The 18,122-nt window shown below is 53.2% G+C and overlaps 9 protein-coding genes across 9 annotated transcripts; 5 read left to right on the forward strand and 4 right to left on the reverse strand.

Annotated features, from left to right (window-relative positions):
• Positions 1-515: 515 nt before the first annotated feature.
• BDZ99DRAFT_421243 (HET-domain-containing protein) lies at positions 516-2,692 on the reverse strand. Its single transcript, XM_033716945.1, has 2 exons — positions 2,555-2,692; positions 516-2,459 (listed from the first exon to the last, which is right to left on the reverse strand). Exons 1-2 carry the CDS (start codon positions 2,685-2,687, stop codon positions 781-783), a joined length of 1,812 nt encoding a protein of 603 aa, XP_033574223.1. The 5' UTR covers positions 2,688-2,692; the 3' UTR covers positions 516-780.
• Positions 2,693-3,748: 1,056 nt separating this feature from the next.
• Positions 3,749-5,466, reverse strand: BDZ99DRAFT_392692 (vacuolar amino acid transporter-like protein 6; the record flags this gene model as incomplete). Its single annotated transcript, XM_033715806.1, has 5 exons — positions 3,749-4,513; positions 4,560-4,788; positions 4,846-5,197; positions 5,253-5,332; positions 5,378-5,466. The coding sequence occupies 5 exons, from the start codon at positions 5,464-5,466 to the stop codon at positions 3,749-3,751; spliced, it is 1,515 nt and encodes a 504-aa protein (XP_033574224.1).
• Positions 5,467-5,843: 377 nt separating this feature from the next.
• Positions 5,844-6,496, forward strand: BDZ99DRAFT_392884 (uncharacterized protein; the record flags this gene model as incomplete). Its single annotated transcript, XM_033715819.1, has 2 exons — positions 5,844-6,024; positions 6,075-6,496. 2 exons carry the CDS (start codon positions 5,844-5,846, stop codon positions 6,494-6,496), a joined length of 603 nt encoding a protein of 200 aa, XP_033574225.1.
• A 261-nt stretch (positions 6,497-6,757) lies between these two features.
• BDZ99DRAFT_465177 (uncharacterized protein) lies at positions 6,758-7,545 on the reverse strand. The gene has a single exon (XM_033720489.1). It carries the CDS (start codon positions 7,332-7,334, stop codon positions 6,801-6,803), a length of 534 nt encoding a protein of 177 aa, XP_033574226.1. The 5' UTR covers positions 7,335-7,545; the 3' UTR covers positions 6,758-6,800.
• Positions 7,546-8,097: 552 nt separating this feature from the next.
• BDZ99DRAFT_489692 (high osmolarity signaling protein SHO1) lies at positions 8,098-9,219 on the forward strand (the record flags this gene model as incomplete). Its single annotated transcript, XM_033723002.1, has 4 exons — positions 8,098-8,238; positions 8,304-8,459; positions 8,512-8,634; positions 8,686-9,219. The coding sequence occupies 4 exons, from the start codon at positions 8,098-8,100 to the stop codon at positions 9,217-9,219; spliced, it is 954 nt and encodes a 317-aa protein (XP_033574227.1).
• A 1,694-nt stretch (positions 9,220-10,913) lies between these two features.
• On the forward strand, positions 10,914-11,542 carry BDZ99DRAFT_478768 (uncharacterized protein; the record flags this gene model as incomplete). Its single annotated transcript, XM_033722188.1, has 3 exons — positions 10,914-10,991; positions 11,132-11,283; positions 11,419-11,542. 3 exons carry the CDS (start codon positions 10,914-10,916, stop codon positions 11,540-11,542), a joined length of 354 nt encoding a protein of 117 aa, XP_033574228.1.
• Positions 11,543-12,501: 959 nt separating this feature from the next.
• BDZ99DRAFT_77126 (ribosomal protein S16) lies at positions 12,502-13,687 on the reverse strand. The gene is made up of 3 exons (XM_033728890.1): positions 13,194-13,687; positions 12,864-13,047; positions 12,502-12,799 (listed from the first exon to the last, which is right to left on the reverse strand). Exons 1-3 carry the CDS (start codon positions 13,268-13,270, stop codon positions 12,626-12,628), a joined length of 435 nt encoding a protein of 144 aa, XP_033574229.1. The 5' UTR covers positions 13,271-13,687; the 3' UTR covers positions 12,502-12,625.
• BDZ99DRAFT_465180 (meiotically up-regulated gene 182 protein) lies at positions 13,652-15,010 on the forward strand. Its single transcript, XM_033720490.1, has 7 exons — positions 13,652-13,682; positions 13,733-13,841; positions 13,892-13,957; positions 14,008-14,102; positions 14,164-14,260; positions 14,328-14,556; positions 14,607-15,010. The coding sequence occupies exons 1-7, from the start codon at positions 13,671-13,673 to the stop codon at positions 14,707-14,709; spliced, it is 711 nt and encodes a 236-aa protein (XP_033574230.1). The 5' UTR covers positions 13,652-13,670; the 3' UTR covers positions 14,710-15,010.
• Positions 15,011-16,019: 1,009 nt separating this feature from the next.
• Positions 16,020-17,729, forward strand: BDZ99DRAFT_465181 (amino acid transporter; the record flags this gene model as incomplete). The annotated part of the gene is made up of 4 exons (XM_033720491.1): positions 16,020-16,054; positions 16,122-16,235; positions 16,291-16,373; positions 16,447-17,729. 4 exons carry the CDS (start codon positions 16,020-16,022, stop codon positions 17,607-17,609), a joined length of 1,395 nt encoding a protein of 464 aa, XP_033574231.1. The 3' UTR covers positions 17,610-17,729.
• Positions 17,730-18,122: the final 393 nt, after the last annotated feature.

Genomic DNA, 18,122 nt, shown 5'->3' on the forward strand with positions numbered 1-18,122 from the left:
CGATTCAAGCAGTTCGGTTTGTGCATTTGACTTCCGATTAGTGTGAGTAAGGTCTCCAAGGGGTGCTTTGACAACATCGTCTTGAGGGAACACTGCTTAAGAAAAGGAACTTAGTAATGTTGAGGGCGTGTGTCGCAATGCCGCGTTCCTCGACGTCTACGACCATCTATATCATATCAGACAGTCGAATCTGTAACGAGTACCGACAAAAGAGGACACTCCCTCCACGGAGTCTCCCTATAGCTCTATAGCGTCATTTTCTTACTTCTATCTACTCTAACTCTCTTTTAAAGTTAGGGGGTGTATTAAGTTACTCTAGGACTATGCCCTAGCTAGCTCGCATAGAAATAACTTCTATAGAAAGGTTTGACCGCATAAGCTTAATCCCTATTAGCCGTATAAGCTTAAACCCCGGCTTCGTTATAGACCTAATATAACACCACGCAACGGCCTACGTATGCCTAAGTCCCCTGCGTTACGTACTTAATTATGCGCACTTTCCTCTTTCTACACTTGCTATATCTATTAAGCTACCCCTAGGGGTGGCCGCTCTCGGTGTACATAATAAGGTCTTCGAACCTCCCTAATAAAACAGAGTTAACACCGACTTTCAACTTCAGTCTTTCCATTCTCTCCAGAATTCTGAAAATGCATTAAAGTATGTCTCACAATCTCATACGGATGTGATTTGGGAGGGTTAGATACTGGCCTCATCAACGATGAGACTAGGTACGTCGGTCTATGGTGCAGAGTAGAGATCCTTATGAAAGAGTTCAGCTACTACACAAGAACTAACTCCATCATCTCGCCAACAGCTTCCCAATCTTCAGTGAAGTACCGACCGATCGCATCATTAGGGTATCCAACAGCCAGCGCAACCCGACAATACCTTCCCAAGCTCTGCCTCTGCAGCAGGAGCCCGTACATGAGCGAGCGATACTGCAGATCGTTTCGCGATGGGCGATGAGATATGACGACTAATAGGAAATACAGGTTCCCGATCTCGATCTCCCCGTTATCTTCATAGGTGTCGCGGTATACCAGTGCGGTCGGCTTCCCGCCTTCTGCCGCGCGTTCACTGACGACGTAGAGTTGTCTCGTCGCATCTGTCTGCTGCAGATGGACCGGAACGACCGTTCCTTCGCAGTGCAATTCCGCCGCACTTACGTTCCCGAACGGATTTAGCCCGGCCGGAATGCATGAGATGGAGAGGACATTGAGCTTGATTTCGATGGGCGAATCCTTCGCTCCTTCATACATGATCTCACGGTCCTGCAATGACATCTCTACGGCACTAGACACGGATGCCCAGGACCATGACGGAGCACAGTACTTTTCGTGTCTCCTGCTTGGAGGGTTGGCGCGAGCCGTCAACGCGGCACCCAGAGGTGTGAGTGATTGCCAGCAAAGCCACATCGGAAGCCCTTGCTTCCATAAGCCAACGACGTACTCATCCCCAGCGCTTTGCGTCTGCATCACAGCAGCGAGGCCGGATAAAGCAGGCAGGCGGTCGGATGCGTAGGTTAAATCTCGCTGTGTAAAGTCATAGATGACTTGGTTCCACCGCAACATCAGTCCCTTCCTTTCGTTCGGAGTGCTGGCATGGATTGCCGACCTCGGCGTGAAGTTTTCGATGATCAAACGGTTCTTCAATCGTATCGGGAGAGGCTTATCTGGTACCAACTTGCACTCACAAGGCATTGCAGACGCACACTCCCAAACAATCTCATACCCGCTGAAATGCAGTATTCGCGGTGAAAGGATCTGCTCTTGCAAAGTCCATCCTCTGGTATTCAGCTTGATCTTGCCGCCACCCCGTGTGGCCATCGGCGGATGCGCGCCATCAAGTGGCCACGCGCCGCAAGTTCGAACACGAATGGCGGCATCTTTGCCTTCGAAGACCACGGGTACGGCGGAAGAGAATCGTCGGTTGCCCCGAACGAAGCACCCAGTGTGGCTGTCCGTGGAGCCGTCGGCAGAGATTGTAACAACAGCGTTACTATAATACTCGCCCATTCTTCCAGCTTCGCTAGCCCAATCCTCAGAATCTTGAACGATGCAGAGAGCGTCGATCCAGAGATTGGGTATCCCAAGCTCGCGGGTGATTATGACTGCATCTCGAAGCGTCTTCGGGAGTTCGGTTAACGGGATGCTCGTCGTGCGCTCTTGCAGCGTTGAAGGCGTCGTCTTCCAGTGGTGCGGAGGCGGGCCCCAGCAATAGCTCAGCGCGGCATACTTTCCCAATGCTCCATTGCTGACATGAAGTCTGGGGTTCGTGGTGTAGGAGCCGACTTCAAGCACTCTCGTCGGGAGAGGACTCTCAGCGTATGCTGGGCATGCTGGATGTCCACCAAGGCAATCTTTGAGCCAGCCTTGCGCCAGAGCAAGTGCTTCCGAGGACGAAGAGTCTTCGGATACATCTCTCTCGTAGCCAATGGCTGGCCAGACTAGCTGATCTCCTTGCGAATATTCAGAAAGTGACTCCAATGTTCCCATAGACGCTATGAAACTGCTCATGGATGGGCTCTCCTAAACCCTGTGAAATGAGGCCTACCTGGTCGTATGAAAAGCTCCAGATTCTTCACATACAGCGGATCTTCGCCGGGCGATGTGTGCCCGTTGGGCTCTAGAATTAAGGGACCACCTATTATTTTCGAAGACAATCGGAGCGACCGAATATCCCTCATTCCGATGGGATCAGGAAAGGCGTCGAGGGCGTCTTGAATAGCGGCGCACGCTGTGCAGCCTTGTGATGCGGTTTGCTTGAGACTGGCAAGCTTTATCGTTCGGCTGAAGGTTGCATTTGAGGTTTCCTGGCTAACCTCGAGATGGTGACAAGTCTCGCATTTCGCGGCGCCACCCATCGCGTATTTGATGCTTGGGTGATGGAAAGGGAGAGGGGGATGTCAGCTTCAGCTGTCATTGGCGAAGAAGGCTGAACTAGTTATTCCAGTATATTGCTTATTCAGCACCTTCAGGTGGTTAGCTCTCTATCTAGGTACCTCTCTTTTCATCTCTCCCTCTCTTCGCCCAAATTACATCTTCTCAGGCGCCACGAACATCCTATATCCAAACCCTCATCGTCGAACGAAACTCTGACAGACCGGAAGCAGGGAGTTCCACACCCCTGTCACAATGACGCTACGAGCAGAAGTCTGAGGCTCAAAGAGGAGCGTTGATTGATAGCTAACTACAGTATCAGGTAGAAGTTCAAGACGTTGTGTAAGGAACAGGAAGACAGGGGCGGGGACGCGAGAATAAATGGGCAAAGGGACGTGCACGTCGCGCGAGGTCCTTGGGAAATCAGGTGACAAGAATAGATAGGGGTTGTGCTGTGGTGAAATGAGGAGTTTTGCCGTAAATCGCAGTGCAGTAAAATGTGGAGCTTTGCCGCAAGTTGCAGTGCAGCAAGTTGTGACAAGCTGCGATAAAATGCGGAGTTTTGCTGCAAATAGGAATCAAGGGCTGAGTAAAGACGAGAGCAGAATTTGGATAGCAGAATAAACGTGTGACTGTATCAAATTGATTTCATCAAGGCTCGTCATGCAGCGTGCTCGAGAACCGTCGATACCGGAAGTCTTACAGATCACGTTGCCGTCTACACGTGCTTGCTTCTGCCTCACAACTCCCCGCAAAACGGTTTCACCCAAAAGAACAACGCTAGTATATGCACGCTATCAAAGCCGTGAAAGCCCTCGAAAAGCAATCCGCTAAACGTCAACGCAGTCTACCATTCTAACTTCAACGCTCAATGTGCCGCAATAAGAAAAGTATTCGTCACCAAGCAAGTGACCATAACAATGCATCCATAGATCGCCAGCGCCAGACTCAACTTCCGCAGCAGTCCACTGCGCCAGCTCCTCGTCTTGCGCTGCGCGGCCAGGCCGTCGTTGGCCTCGGCCACAGCCTCGTTCTCGAACTCGTTGTTCTCGTCGTCGTCTTCCTTGACGAGCTTCTGGTGGTGCGCCGAGTCCGGGTCCGAGATCTTGTAGTAGAACAGCCCCGGGAGGATGAAGCTGATGGTGGTCGAGCCGGTGCTGCCGACGTAGGCGAGGACTTTCTCGAGCGAGGAGACGGTCATGGCGACGATGAAAGAGAGGACGATGATGATGGTGGTTAGGATCGCGAAACGGAGGTCGGAGATGTCGGTAATGGGTTTTGAGGGGGATTTGGCCGGGTTGAGGAGCGTGTTGCGGGAGGGCGAGGTTTCCGGGCGTTGCGAGCGGCGGCGGGGACGCCATTTGAGACAGGCGTCTACGGAAGCGCGGCACGGGTGGACCTGGAGGGGGTAGGAGAACATGACCAGGATGACGATTGCGAGACGGCCGATGGTGGAGGCCACCGCGGGAGGATACATGTTGACGATGTTGCCGCTGACGTTGTCGCCGTAGGAGAGGTAACCAGTGATACCGACGAGGATGTAGAAGAAGCCTGCAGATCCGATACTCGTTCCCACTACGCTGGTGGTGCGGAAGTGAGAGTTGTCGAAGATCTCGTTGAGAATGGAAAACATCTGTTCGGGTTAACAGATGAAGGGGGATGAGATAGGGCCGTCTTACGTTCTGATGACATGTGTATGCAAAGACTATCACTGGGAATGCAGCAAGAGTCGGAATAGGACCAGCCCATTTGATAACGCGCACAGGTCCGCGATCCTCAAGAGTATCGCCCTTGATGAAATGGGCAACTACGAGAACCACCAGATATCCAATAGAAACCAATGCAATGAGGCTAGTATACTTCAAAGAGTCTAGTCGACGTAGAAATGAAAGTGGAATAACGATCAACCTGTCTTCAATATTAGCCCTGACACCAAAATCAGGATTGAGCTTGGAGTCAACGTACATGAATGCTGTTATCCAAAACTGGCGGTCTACCAGGAAGTCATGGGGGACTGTTCCCGCAAACCCTCGAACAACTCCTGGCATCAAATCCCCAATGATTATCAAGTAGCTGACTCCAACACCGAAGCACTTGATGGCTATGGCCGCGTCGAACAAGATAGAGAGGTTCGGGTATGTGAGTTGGGATAATGCGGCAAAGGAGGAGCTTCCACGGTCAATATATCGTGCACACCTGGTCTGAAGATAGAGCCCGAAGCCTGCGGTTACCCCTGCCCATGCTATGATGAAGCACCCGAGGAGTATTCCCATCTTCGACATGGCTGAAGGCATGGCCAGTAGTCCAGCTCCGAGAACTAGGGACACCGGGGTCAGAATTTGCCTAAAGAGCCGTGTGGGGAGGCAGCATACTGGTATTGACGAGGTTGATAACGCTGCTAATCCACGTAGCCTGGCCGACGACGCCAACATTCTTCTTTCCGTTGCGAGACCTGCCTTGTCAGCGCATGTTATATTATCTCGAGTAAGAAGCCTACCCAGGCCTCCGCCCCCTCAAGGAGCCAGTGCTCGCAGACATGTGGTCGGTGTCATCGGGCTCGGTGCTGATGGCGGCGTAGCTAGCCATTGAGGAAACGTAGCGGATAGGGAGCTAGGAATCGCGAAACCATATGCTGAGGAGTGGAGAGATGGGGGACGAGTGAAAAATGTGGTGTCTAGTATGCGCCCGCGGAGTGGGTAAGAATGCAGTGCGGAGTCGCGGTTTGCGTGATCGTAGAGTTATCTGACGTTGAAGTCAGATCGCCTGCCAAGCCACCACCGTTGGAGATCTACCTGCCTACGCGCTACTTCCCCACGGGATTCTGAGTACTATCCAACTCAAACACAACAATTCGTCAAGCAGCAATGGCGCACAGGAGCGATCTGCCAAAGGCTGTCGCCCAGGACCTGGAGGATTGCCGCCTAGAAACCGACCAGGAGCTCGCGGATCTTGCATACGACACCATGGTAGAGCTGACGGGCCGGCTCAGACAGATTGAGTATTTCTTCAACGGCAAGACACAGGATGAGGAGCAGCTCAAGGCGAAGCAGCAAGGGAGCATTGTGCAGAGGATCAAGCGGATTGAAGATGGTCTGAAAGCGTTGTCGGCCAAGACAAGCTTGATAGCGGAGGTAGAACAGCTGCGTATGTACCACAGCAGATTTATTGAAACCTAGGCTCATTTCTCACCATAGGTCTTCGCCATCCCGAGCTTGTCTATCCGCCAAAACCAAAGCAATACAGGGAGGAAGACCTTCAATTCCCAGAACCACTGCAGCATCTCGACTTTGTCATGGAGAGCGCTCCAGGCTATCCAGCACTGGCTTCACAACTCAAAGCCCTGAAGGACATGATGCCATTGCCCAAGACGGAAACGCTAGCACACCTGGTCGAACTACAGCCGCGGATTCAGGCCATGTCCGATCGTCAGGTGCAACAGGCGCTGGAGATATCAGAGTTGAGGAAGAGGACGGAGTGTGCTATCATCAGCTGGAGCGAAATTCACATCCTGGGGGTCGGCAGATGTTTCGTCGAGTTCGACAAGCGGTTGAGGGAGGTGGAGCGCACGGTCAGGCGGAAGGAGTTCAAGCTGGAGCAAGAAGAGAGTGAGACTTGAGGGCGATGCATGCGAAGAGTCCACTTGTTTGCCATTGTTCGGGTTGCTCGACGGAAGGATGGGCTGATCATCACACACGCGGGTACCACGATGCCAGCGCAGACGGGGTGTACGGCAGGATCTGGGGCACTGGCCGTTTCCTGTCAACGGGCGTTCACCACGATATCCAAGCTTGGAGACGTTTGTGACGACATGCGAGCATCACCATCAGCTGGTGCGGGCACCGTTTGAGCTTGGCATCAAACTGGCTTTTGGGAACCGCGGGGTACCTTTTGGGACATGGTCAAGCTTTAAGGATGCAGGGTTAGAGGTGACACGCACAAGATGGCACCTGGCGGGTCGATGGGGAAAGGATGCTAGTTGCATGTGGTAGACAAGCCCGTAAGCAGTACATGTCAGCCTCTGAGATCGGTTCCTGAATCTGACGGGTGCAGATGGCGAGGCACACGATACGAAGTCTCGGCTTTGGAGGGCGACCGGCACCCGAATGTAGCGTGTGGGGGGCGCTTGCTGGATGGTTCTGGCGATGAGGCTCGTGGATTTGTATTCTCGCGGGAGGCTGTGGTTTCAAGTTGGTCTCAGATGCGGTCTTCAGCCGAGCAGCGCGTGGCCAATGCCATCCTCCCGCGATCGGCGACGGCCAATGCAGCGCGAACACAGGGATGCCGCTGCGACGACCAGGGGATGCATCCGGACGCTGAGGGCGCACCGCCGAGGAGGGCGCACCGCCGAGGAGAGCGCAGACACAGGTGCCACGCAGGCGCAGAGCACGCAGGCGCAGAGCACGCAGAGTGAGGGTTGGCGGGCACACGGGTAGCAGAGACGGCATCACGAGCATATTGAGCACCACTCAGCGGGCGACGGGCTCTGCATGAAGAACGAAATGCTGGAAATTGCCACAATCCAATCTGCTGTAATCCCTCCTGTGGCGTGGGCCTGCTCGAGCCAATTCCAAGTTGGCCCATGTTGTTGCCCTCTCTTGCCCATGTTGCTGCCCTCTTTTGCTGCTTTGAGCCCCGCCGGACTGTAGACAGAGAAGATGAGTAGAAGCCAACAAAGAGAACGCCCTCTGCGCATTGTCTCTATTTATTGCGTGCACGCGCGCCACGGGTGCCTCTTCTCTTGCGGCCTCGAGCCCTGCGACGCTTGAAACCTCTAGCGGGCAGCCATTGGCTCGCATGCCGCCCCGGGAATTGGCTGACCCTCCTTTGCCTGTCGCCCTCTTCTCCTCTCACCTCGACACACCGCGCCCAGCACCCAACATCCTCCTACAGCCGCTGCCTCCCTCTCAGAAGCCTTTGGCCAGGGCTCTTCCTTCGTTTTCGTGCCCGCCCGCCCGCCGCTTTGTCGCTGCGCCTGTCGTCTTTTGCGCCGCAGACATCACCCAAACGCCCTCACCCGCCTCCTCGACCTCGACCTCGACCTCGACCACGGCCAGGCGCTGAACACCACCTCACTCCCGCATACAATTCCCTTTAATACGCTTCTCGCCGCCTGCGCAGCCCCCATTCCACGAGCGAGTCTCGCCCCAGCTGCCATCGCCCGTCTCCAGCCTCATTGCAACCGCCTGTTTACCTCCGCCATCTGCGCTCTTCAGCTTCATGCCATCCTACGGCTCCATCCCTTCGCCATCGCTCCGCAAAATGGAAAACGGTCACAGCTATGGCGGCAGTCGCCAGACATTCTCCTTCGGCCGCATCGTTGGCGACCCTTTCGCCTTGGCAACAATCTCCATTAGCATGGTAAGGCTCCGCGCGTCCCACGGCTCGCTCCGCCAAGTAAGGCTCAATGACGCTGACAACCATAGCTTGCCTGGATCATCGCCTTCATTAGCTCCATCATATCTGCTGTTCATGGTGGCTTCCCTAACTTCGCCTGGTGGGCTCTGAGCTACATGCTCCTTTGCGTTATTGGCGTCACCGTAACGATAGCGTCCGACTCAACGCATACCTACCATGTCGCCGTATGTCACGCCCTCCCATATTGCACTATGGGCTCGTGCTGATGTCTTCTAGATCGTTGGTTTCCTGGCTGCAGGACTGGTCTTCACCTCGTCATCCGTCAATTCTCTCGTCTACTCCTCCGTAGCCGCTTTCGAGGCCGCCGCCGCAGGCTTCATTCTTCTTTCCATGATCGCGGTAAGAAGCCTGGCTCGCTATCTTATTACTTCGTACTGATTCACAGTCTAGATCATCTGGATCTTCTACTTCGGCTCCCAGCCGCAGGCCAGCCACCGCGCCTTTGTCGATTCATATGCCCTCCACAAGGAAGCCCAGGGCTCGCGAAACTCCCGCCAAATGTCCAACAACTACCGACCAGACACGTCCGTCACCGCGAACCCGCAGCCGCAGATGTACACATCCGCTCAACTGAACGGATTCGAGACCTCCTCGCCTGTTTCGGGCTACCCAGGCGGACCTGTTGGGGGAATGGACCAACGCAACTCCTCTCAACCCCGCTTTGGTGCCTCCAACATGGGCAACACATCGGAAGTGCAAACGCCAACACATGACCCCGCCGCTGCTCAAGATGCCGCCACGGAATATCCGTACCGAGCCAAGGCAATCTACAGCTACGAAGCAAACCCAGATGACGCCAACGAAATAAGCTTCCAAAAGCATGACATTCTAGAAGTATCAGACGTCAGCGGGCGGTGGTGGCAAGCGAAGAAGCCGAATGGCGACACCGGTATTGCCCCCAGCAATTACCTGATCCTACTATAGGTTTCGGAGACTGGAACTCCTGGCCTCTTTACGACTCTTGCAATGATTATATTTCCTTGAAACTTGGGAGTCTCTTTACCTTCTTTGGAGTCCTCGCGGATTGACTACGGTCACGACGGATATCTACTTGTCTTTGTTTTATTCAAAAGCTGGAGAGTTAAGGCCGGGTACCTTGGCCGCGACTTCTGATCACCCGGATACCTCGCTGGATCATCCCAGACGCTGCCACACCACTCAGCAACCAAGCCTCAGCTATACACTTCATTCGCGCGATACCCAAATATTTGGCTTGTCGTAATAATTATTTTACCATCGCGATCGTCATCAACGACTTTCCATAACCGCAAGCCCAAACAAATAGTTCAGGCCACCACACACGGCTCGACTATCCTATCCTCTCTTTTGTTGTTTTCATGTACCGGTATATCCAACGGGATACCTTTTGTCCACTTGTGCTACAACCATCTGCCCGGCGTCTTGGCTTTTCTTTCTTGCGTGTGATTATGTAGTTGGAAGCGTCAGGACTCTGAGACTGAGGCGCGATGAGGAGGGAAGAGGGAGAATGAAAGTGAGTGCTGGCTTGGTACCCCGCTGCCCGGCCTATGACTTGTTACCACGGCTCCCTGATACGGCGAGCTGGGCTGATGGAGGGAACGTTGGTTGTGGTTGGGTTATGGGCGGATCTGGTTGGGAGCCACGTGAGCGAGCGAGCGACGTTTGTACGACGGAAGAGACGTAGGGGAAAGAGGTTGAGATGAATAAAAGGATTTTGTTAATGATTGATTTGCAGGCACAAGCTAGTGACTTTTATCTGTGAGGCGGCTGTCTGGGGTGGCTAACGAAGTTTTGGGTCACTTAAACTAGGGATTCTTTGTCTCGGGTGGGATGTATTAGGACTCCTTGGAGCACTTCGAACCGTGGTAAGGAGATCTACACATACTTTCAAGTGAAAGCCAGACCCAAGCCGAATGTGACATGACTACCGACAGATAGAGCTGCCATATACCTGTCACAAACACGACTCAAGAACAACTTTCCAAGCCTTGGATTTGCTGGGTACTAGGTATCTCGAAGCGGATGACTTTCGTCCAAGCTAGTTGAGACTTTAATAGTTCTGCAGGCGCCACTACGACCTCCTGAAACAAGGGAACAAACGGGATGTCTAATTAACTGCATTCTTCATACCACAGAATCCTTCTACATCCACGCCAGTAGTGCGGATAGTATATGGCAATACTCAGACGCTAGGCGTTAAATTGGTCTACTATAGCACCTTTCGTGAAAGTGGATCAAATTATCAGGATCTTTGACCATAGAAATGTCCTCTATCAACAGTGTCAAGTCTAGAAGTGAGGGGAGGCAGAGGGGTCATACCACGCGGGTCCGTCGCACAGCATTTAGACGGTCCCGATTGCGCGTTGGTGGTGAAACGGTGAGATGCTGAAGGATCCTTGCACCGTGGAACGGGTCTACAGGGCTGCCTCTTTGTTGTATAAAGGCGGGCCCGTTGACGTGTTTTGGATGAATGGTTGGGCACCGTTGCGACTTCCGCTTTGATCGATTCTGAGTTTAGCCCAACTGGTACTTTCGTTTGAGATATTGAACGAAAAAGCTGTGCTATCAGCTCACCTTCTCCACTCCTACGAACCGCTGAGATACCTACCTACCTCCCTGCCCACGGGACGGCAGCAACCATGCGCCTCGCGACTCTCCTCTTCGCCAGCGTGGTTCTTGCTACGGGTGTCGTCAATGGTTTCGCTATACATAAACGCGTGCGTCCTCCCACTTCCACTTCCTTCTCACTATCCCAATCTCCCCCTCCAATATCAGCCAACCCCATCCCTCTACCTCCTCTCCATCCCCAACCTTAGCTTCCCACCCCTCCCAACCCCACTAACGCTTCCCGCCCCAGACCACCGCCGTCACACTCTTCACCGCCCCCTCCCTCCACGGCGCCTCCACCACCCTCCCCTCCACGGGCACCTGCACCAACCTCCCCCCGGCCTGGGACGAGAAGATCCGCTCGCTGTTCACGGCGCCGGGGTTCGCGTGTGACTTCTACTTGTAAGCAGCCCTCTACACACACACACGGCGGCTGCCGCCTCGTTAGAGGACGAAGAGAGTGTGGGGAGACGAGAATTGGGGGAGGGGAAATGGACGGGGGCCTCGCTAACTTGGGGGCTCGCTGACGTTGGCCAGGAACCTCGATTGCGCGACTGATGACGACGACGGGGATGTGCTGCGGTATGGCTGGGTGCGGGCGGATAGGCTGCCGGCGCGGTTTGATGGGGCGATTAGGAGCGTGGAGTGTGGGGCGTATTAGGGGGGGGAGGGAGGCGTTTGGGGGAGGGAGGGGATGGGGCCGGGATGGAATAAGGGCAGATGGTTTGCAGAATCTTTGAAAAATGGAAGATTCCTAAAGGGACGACTAAATGGGCTGTTGATACTTCATATTCGCACTATCTGGCGTGCTTTAAGAGCCATCAGTGCGCCTAAACGATGAATGTGTAAAAAAAAAAATTTCCAATATTTTGAACATTTCTTGAGGGGCCCAAGGGAGTGTGGCACATGAGATAGATATCCCTCAGAGAGTGGTAGGTGAAGGTGACGTGACTGTGCAAAGAAAGGTGTTGATAGGGATTTTGCTTTCCGGACTTATTCACGGTGAGCGTAGTAGATATTCAGAACTCCTGAACAGAGAGGGACAGATGGAAGAAGCTTCAGGAAATAGATGTTGATTGGAAAAAAAAGAATCGGGATAATGGCCGGCGCCAAGGGTCGGACTTGGGTCTCGTCACTAGTTCCTGCACAACCTAGGCCCCTCAATTACAAGTCGCGGCAGTAACGGGCTACGGGCGTATGAAATACTGAAGAATACTCTACAACATAAGTCGCGGCAGCAACAGACTACGGGCGTACAAACTCCTAAGGGATGAACCTAGATCCCGCGAATCGGTCGACATATTATAACCAACTAAACCACACCGGGTTTGAGATGTGGAAGCAAGAAGTAGACGAGTTAAGAGCTTGGTTCGTGACGTGCGCTTGATGAGTTAGATTGGTAAATGGGTGAATTGGTAAATCGTGACTGTTTGAAGAGATAGACTTGTCTGTGAGACAGCGTTTGACAAAGTTTGGTGATGGCGGTATCAGTTTCATGAGACTTGAATGCTGTGAAATTCGGCATCGACCTTACGCATAACACCTTCGGTGCTAAATCTTATTTCTTTGATATCCCGGGCTGATATGCCATTGATTCTCTCGGAGTGTACAACATCTTACACCCACGTCTCACCAGTCGTCTTTTATACATAAGCCGCGACGCAGCGCAGCCATCCCAAACGCCATCCAATGCAGATCAATTGAGCCCAGGCTCCCTTCATCCTTCACTCTTTTAATAAGCGTATTACGCCTTCTGCTCCGGTGGAGGAACTGTAGCCTTAGCAGCCGACTTCTTCGCCTTCCTCGCCGCCGCCTCAGCCGTCTTGCGCGCCGCATCTACCGCCGCTAGCGGATTATCTGCGGCCACGACTTGTTGTTTTATCTGCGCGACGCGGAAGCGGGGCTCCAAGATTCCGACCTGTGGTAATATCAGCTCCTGGACCGGTACCTGTTCTATGGCGCACATAGGTGGGTGTTTCTACCATTGATAATAGCCGCCATGCTGAATCACTCGGCTGCGCACCCACACCAATCCAGTACCGTGCTCTCGCGGCATCGAGCTTGATTTCTTTGAACGCGCGGCGCGAGACGGAGCCCGGGGGAGGGGGTTGCGGGATGGGGTCGTAGGTGCCGAGGACTTCTAGGGGTTTGCTGTCGCGGGCGGTGCTGGGAGATATTAGCGTGGGTATTTTGTGATAGCAAGCAGCCAATTCCAGCATGTGTTGAAGGGTAGTGCCAGGTCCAGAGCGAGTGTTGTCTGGGTGTTGTTTGGAAGGATATGGGATGGGATAGACTATGAGTTGGGCGCGTACCGGGCTTGCGAGACGACAATGTTGTAGAAGGGGTCGTGGCGCTTGCCGAAGCGTGAGAGGCGGATTCTGAGGACCATGATGCTGTGGTTTGATGGATGGGAGGGCGGATTCAGAAGTGAGGTTGCTGAACTTTTGGGACGCGCCAATACGGGGATGGAGAAATAATTTCGCCGGGCACGATCTCCCGATTCGTGGCTCTGATTGAGGGCAGACGTTCCGGGATCAGAATATATCCCTCAGCTTCCTGCAGTAACACGGGCACGGTCGTGAGAATCATCAGAATTGGCTCTCTACTAGGAGGTATTCCGCAATGCCAACAGATGTTGTTGACTCTCAAACTCCTTGCTAGCTTGGTGTTGGTCGTCGACGTGGTGTGATGTAATCCGGATTGCATCCTCGCATCATCATCAAACGTCCTGACCTTTCCATTAAAATTTCAAAGTTCTCTCTCACTATCTCTGCTCACTTATCATCATAATGGCTTTGAGGGTATGAGCCTTTCAGGAGCTGTATTGAGTCTCGTCTAATTAATCCACTAGACACTCTCAGCAAAGAGCGCTGCGGCTCTGGACAAGGAGCTGATGAGCTCTGGAGCTTTCTCTATCGATCAGTTGATGGAGCTTGCTGGATTGTCCGTCTCACAAGCTGGTATGAATGATGAACAACCCGTGCTCGGGTGACGTAATTCATCAAACCAGTATTCAAGCTACAGCCACTTAACCAAGGGAAGAGGATTCTAGTCGCTTGTGGACCCGGAAACAACGGTAGGTGCCCTTGGGATGGGCATAGGAGATCTTCTGATCTTTTCTTCAAGGCGGAGACGGTCTCGTTGCAGCTCGTCACCTCTACCACTACGGATACCAGCCTACAATGTACTATCCAAAGCAGAGCAAGAGCGAGCTCTATCAGGTACGAGGCTTGCCTCTTTCCCGCTAGTCCCCATGCAAAGGGGCTGACTCGTTCTCCGTAGCGTCTCACGAAGCAGCTGAAAGACCTCGACATCCCGTTCACTGAGGACTTTGATTCAGCTTTGAAGCAAGCTGACCACATTGTTGACGCTATCTTCGGTAAGCATTAGCATGTACCGTGGTTCTCCATTCAGGCCTCATTAACCACCTAAATCTTCGATTGCAGGCTTCTCCTTTTCCGGCGAAGTTCGCGAACCCTTTCCGAAAGTCATCGAGGCTCTCCGGGACACCAAGATCCCAGTTCTAGCGGTAGATGCGCCTTCGTCCTGGAACATCGAAGATGGACCACCAGACTCTGGTCCTGGAAAGGGTTTTCAACCACAAGCTCTTATCTCCTTGACTACACCAAAGCCTCTGGTCAAGTGGTTCAAAGGGAGACATTTCATCGGCGGACGGTAATGGCGTCCTCGAGATGCTATGTTGAACTTGACTAACTTGTGTCCAGATTCCTCAGCCCTGCCATGGCGGAGAAGTACGGGCTGGATGTGCCGCCCTATCATGGGCTGGATCAGTTGGTTGAGATCGGGGTGGAGGGACAGAAACTCTAATGGATCTCAAGTAGAAGCTGCGTACTTAATGCACTGTTGTGGTCAGTTCCAGACAACCGAACCTGACCACGGAGTTCTCCAACTTCACGCCCAAATCTTGACAGTAGCAGTGAAGAGAGGCAGAGCTCACGCGAGCGGTGCGTCCAGAACAGCCGCCTTATCTGTCTCAATCGCTTGCAAATCTATACCTGTCAAAGCGCAAATGATAGGCAGTGCCATACACCCGTTTCAGAAGACGTTGTGCAACGGCTCGAGTACCCACGGCGAGTCTGGCAGCTCCATGCGAAATCAAACCATGGACATACGGGAGTCCGCTTAGCCCAGTTATTCTAAAGGAAGTGAAAGGTAGCGGGTGGCTTTAAAATCATGCCATAACTCCACCGAGTCACATCCTAACCCCAGGTACAGATACCGTCCCGTCCCAATTGCGGAGCCGAGTCCGTCGTGCTGGGTGTCTGGGCAAGGTGTGCCGACAACGGGCCTGGCGTTGTGGATGGCGCGGGATGGCCCAAGGGTCCCAGCCGAGAGAGATACGCCGTGCATGAGCGTGATGCAGGGCGCTGTTCTACTGGGCGTCCAGCGTTTGCGCAACCCCGGTTTTGCTTTTTCTCCATTCAAGCTCATATCAAGCCTCAGGCTCTCCCGTCCGCTCCCTGCCTGCATCTGCCAATCAGCTTTCTATCAACTCGGCTTGAATCCCATTTCGCTTCCAGAGTGGCTTCTGCACGTCCGTCGATTGTACGAACCGCATGCCTTCCAGACCACTTCCCAGGCATGCTATGTAGGCCTGCGCACCCGCCTGCCGCGCCCGCCTGCCTCTCCTGGGGTAAGAAAAGCCATCTTTGCCGCATGCTAGCGTACTTTGATCGCCTGTCCATATCTCCCCAATCCTCACCAACCTGTCCGTCCCACCCCGCGACTTTCTCGATAGCATCTTTTTCTCTACCATCCTACTGGGCCCTTCATTCTATACACCCGGTGTCGTTCTATCGCCACGATGTCCGAGAAAATTGAGACCGAGGCCATCGGCGTAGCTGGTAAAGCGGAGTTCCAAACTTCCTCCACCGAAGTCTCCAAGACCAAGTACAGCCTCGACGGTGTCGATGACACTGAAGCTGGAGATGACCTGTACAGCCAGGCGAATCCCAGTCGCCCTGGATTCACAAGACAGGATCAGAAGGACATGTTTCGTATGGGCAAGATTCAGGAATTTAGAGTGAGTTGCTCTCAGAAGACCTCGGCACGCTTTAAAGACATGCTAATATCTTGCACAGCGAAGCTACCGGCCATTGTCTGTTTACAGCTTTGCAATGGTCTTGACAGCAGTATGGGAGTACTTGATGATGTTAGTTGATATTACGACTCCCAAATCCATCCTGGCTCCCAAATTCTGATCACTCCGGCTTTTGCAGGGCAAACACTCAAGGTCTCATCGATGGAGGACTTGCTGGAGTTTTCTGGGCCTACATTTGGACCTTCTTTGGATTCGGGTTTGTGGAGTTGTCATTGGCAGAGATGGCCTCGATGTGAGTCCCCGCTCTGCACACTTTATTATTGCACATACTAACGATGTATCTACAGGGCACCCATCTCCGGAGGTCAATACCACTGGGTCTCTGAATTTGCTCCTCCCAAGTATCAGCAGTTTCTGAGCTACTTCACCGGTATGCCATATGATCTCGAAAATTTTCGAGGACACTATGTACTTATCCGATTGGTGACTGACTTGCAACGTAGGATGGATGTCGACGCTGTCCTGGCAAGCTGGAAATGCCTCAGGTTCCTTCCTGACAGGAACCATTATCCAAGCCCTGGTGGGGCTCAATCATCCCGAGTATGACCCCAAGCCATACCAAGGAACTCTCCTCGTTTTCGCCATGGTACTCATCGTGTACATTGTGAACATGTGGGGAGCGCAGATCTGGCCCACGATCCAAAATGGACTGTTCGTTCTCCACGTACTTGGATTCTTGGTTACCATCATCGTGCTCTGGGTTATGGCTCCTCATCAATCCGCAAAGGCGGTTTTCACTCAATTCACCAACTCTGGCGGCTGGTCCTCGATGGGCGTGAGTCTCATGGTTGGCCAGATCACCTCTATCTATTCGTTGCTCGGTTCTGATGCAACGGCGCATATGGCTGAAGAAGTACGTGACGCAGGTCGCTACGTCCCGATCTCACTCTTCTGGAGCTACGTAGGCAACGGCGTTGTTGCCATCATCTTCCTCATCACCTATCTTTTCTCCATTGCCAGCGTCGAGGATGCGCTCAACGACCCTTCCGGCTACCCATTCCTTTACGTGTTGAAATCGGCAGTTCCCACTTCTGGAGTCAACGCCCTCACTATCATACTTCTCATTCTCGTCATTGCTGCCAACATCTCCTTCAACGCGTCCACGGCTCGCCAGACATTCGCCTTCGCGCGAGACAAAGGCCTCCCATTCTCGAAATGGATTGGCAAAGTCGATAACGAGATACCTGGCAATGCTATCGCCCTCACTTGCATAATCACGGCCCTACTTTCTCTCATCAATATCGGCTCAGACGTCGCTTTCAACGCCATTATATCCCTCCAAGTCGTCGCAATCATGATCAGTTACATGGTCAGTGTGGGATGCGTCCTGTATCGACGCGTGTTCTACCCCGAGATGCTGCCTACGGCACGGTGGAGTCTTGGGCGCTGGGGTGTGCTGGTCAACTCGCTCGGTCTGGCGTATGTCACCTTCACTTTCTTCTGGAGTTTCTGGCCTACGACGACGCCGGTTGATGTGGCGAGTTTTAACTGGAGTGTTGTTATGTTTGTGGGTGTCTTCATCATTTGCATTGTTATGTATTTCGTTCAGGGGAAGAAGGTTTACTTTGGGCCGGTTAAGCAGATAAGGGCCGCACGTCTGGAGTAAGTAAGACGGAGTAGCTTCTTGGAGCTAAAGTTCAATGCGACACGGGAACGTCTTTCAGTGTACTTTAGATGATACAACTTCAAAGGCGGTAGTTAGCTAGGGATGAATAATACTCTTGGTTGCATTTCTTAACGCATGAATTCACCAGAGCGGTGAAAAGGGACCATATCACTATATCCATCCAAGCTGATATCCCCATCCCGCCCATGGTACTCGGCTGCGATTGATCCGACAAGGGATGCGCAGCTTTCACCGTTCAGCGCTACATACCTCGCTACCAGTGCAACGGCAACCTGACCAAAGCGGAACTGATATCCACCCGGCCACTCCTTGGATCATTGGTAGGGGTTAAGACGATAAAGCTTCGCGGCGCTCACGCCGTGGGGTGACGAGCTTGACGCCTCCTACCCCCACACCAATGAGACGGGGCGGGTTGGGGATCGCTTCCAAAGCTTCCCCGGGGTTTGAGACACCCAAAACGCCTTCTGCTTCTCGCCCATCCATAGAGATTCA

This window comes from Mytilinidion resinicola (genome assembly GCF_010093595.1).
Source record: "Mytilinidion resinicola strain CBS 304.34 unplaced genomic scaffold BDZ99scaffold_14, whole genome shotgun sequence".
Classification (NCBI taxonomy): Eukaryota; Fungi; Ascomycota; class Dothideomycetes; order Mytilinidiales; family Mytilinidiaceae; genus Mytilinidion; species Mytilinidion resinicola.

Excerpts from the sequence above, each read along its gene's own strand:
- BDZ99DRAFT_465177 (XM_033720489.1), bottom strand. The coding sequence starts at position 7,334 with ATGCTCGTGATGCCGTCTCTGCTACCCGTGTGCCCGCCAACCCTCACT.
- BDZ99DRAFT_77126 (XM_033728890.1), bottom strand. The coding sequence starts at position 13,270 with ATGGTCCTCAGAATCCGCCTCTCACGCTTCGGCAAGCGCCACGACCCC. Across the intron at positions 13,048-13,193 it reads ATTGTCGTCTCGCAAGCCCG|CACCGCCCGCGACAGCAAAC; the intron begins GTACGCGCCCAA and ends AATATCTCCCAG. Across the intron at positions 12,800-12,863 it reads CATGGCGGCTATTATCAATG|GTCGGAATCTTGGAGCCCCG; the intron begins GTAGAAACACCC and ends ATATTACCACAG.
- BDZ99DRAFT_421243 (XM_033716945.1), bottom strand. The coding sequence starts at position 2,687 with ATGAGGGATATTCGGTCGCTCCGATTGTCTTCGAAAATAATAGGTGGT. Across the intron at positions 2,460-2,554 it reads GGAGCTTTTCATACGACCAG|GAGATCAGCTAGTCTGGCCA; the intron begins GTAGGCCTCATT and ends AATATTCGCAAG.
- BDZ99DRAFT_465180 (XM_033720490.1), top strand. Across the intron at positions 14,103-14,163 it reads GCAAGAGCGAGCTCTATCAG|CGTCTCACGAAGCAGCTGAA; the intron begins GTACGAGGCTTG and ends CGTTCTCCGTAG. Across the intron at positions 14,557-14,606 it reads AGACATTTCATCGGCGGACG|ATTCCTCAGCCCTGCCATGG; the intron begins GTAATGGCGTCC and ends ACTTGTGTCCAG.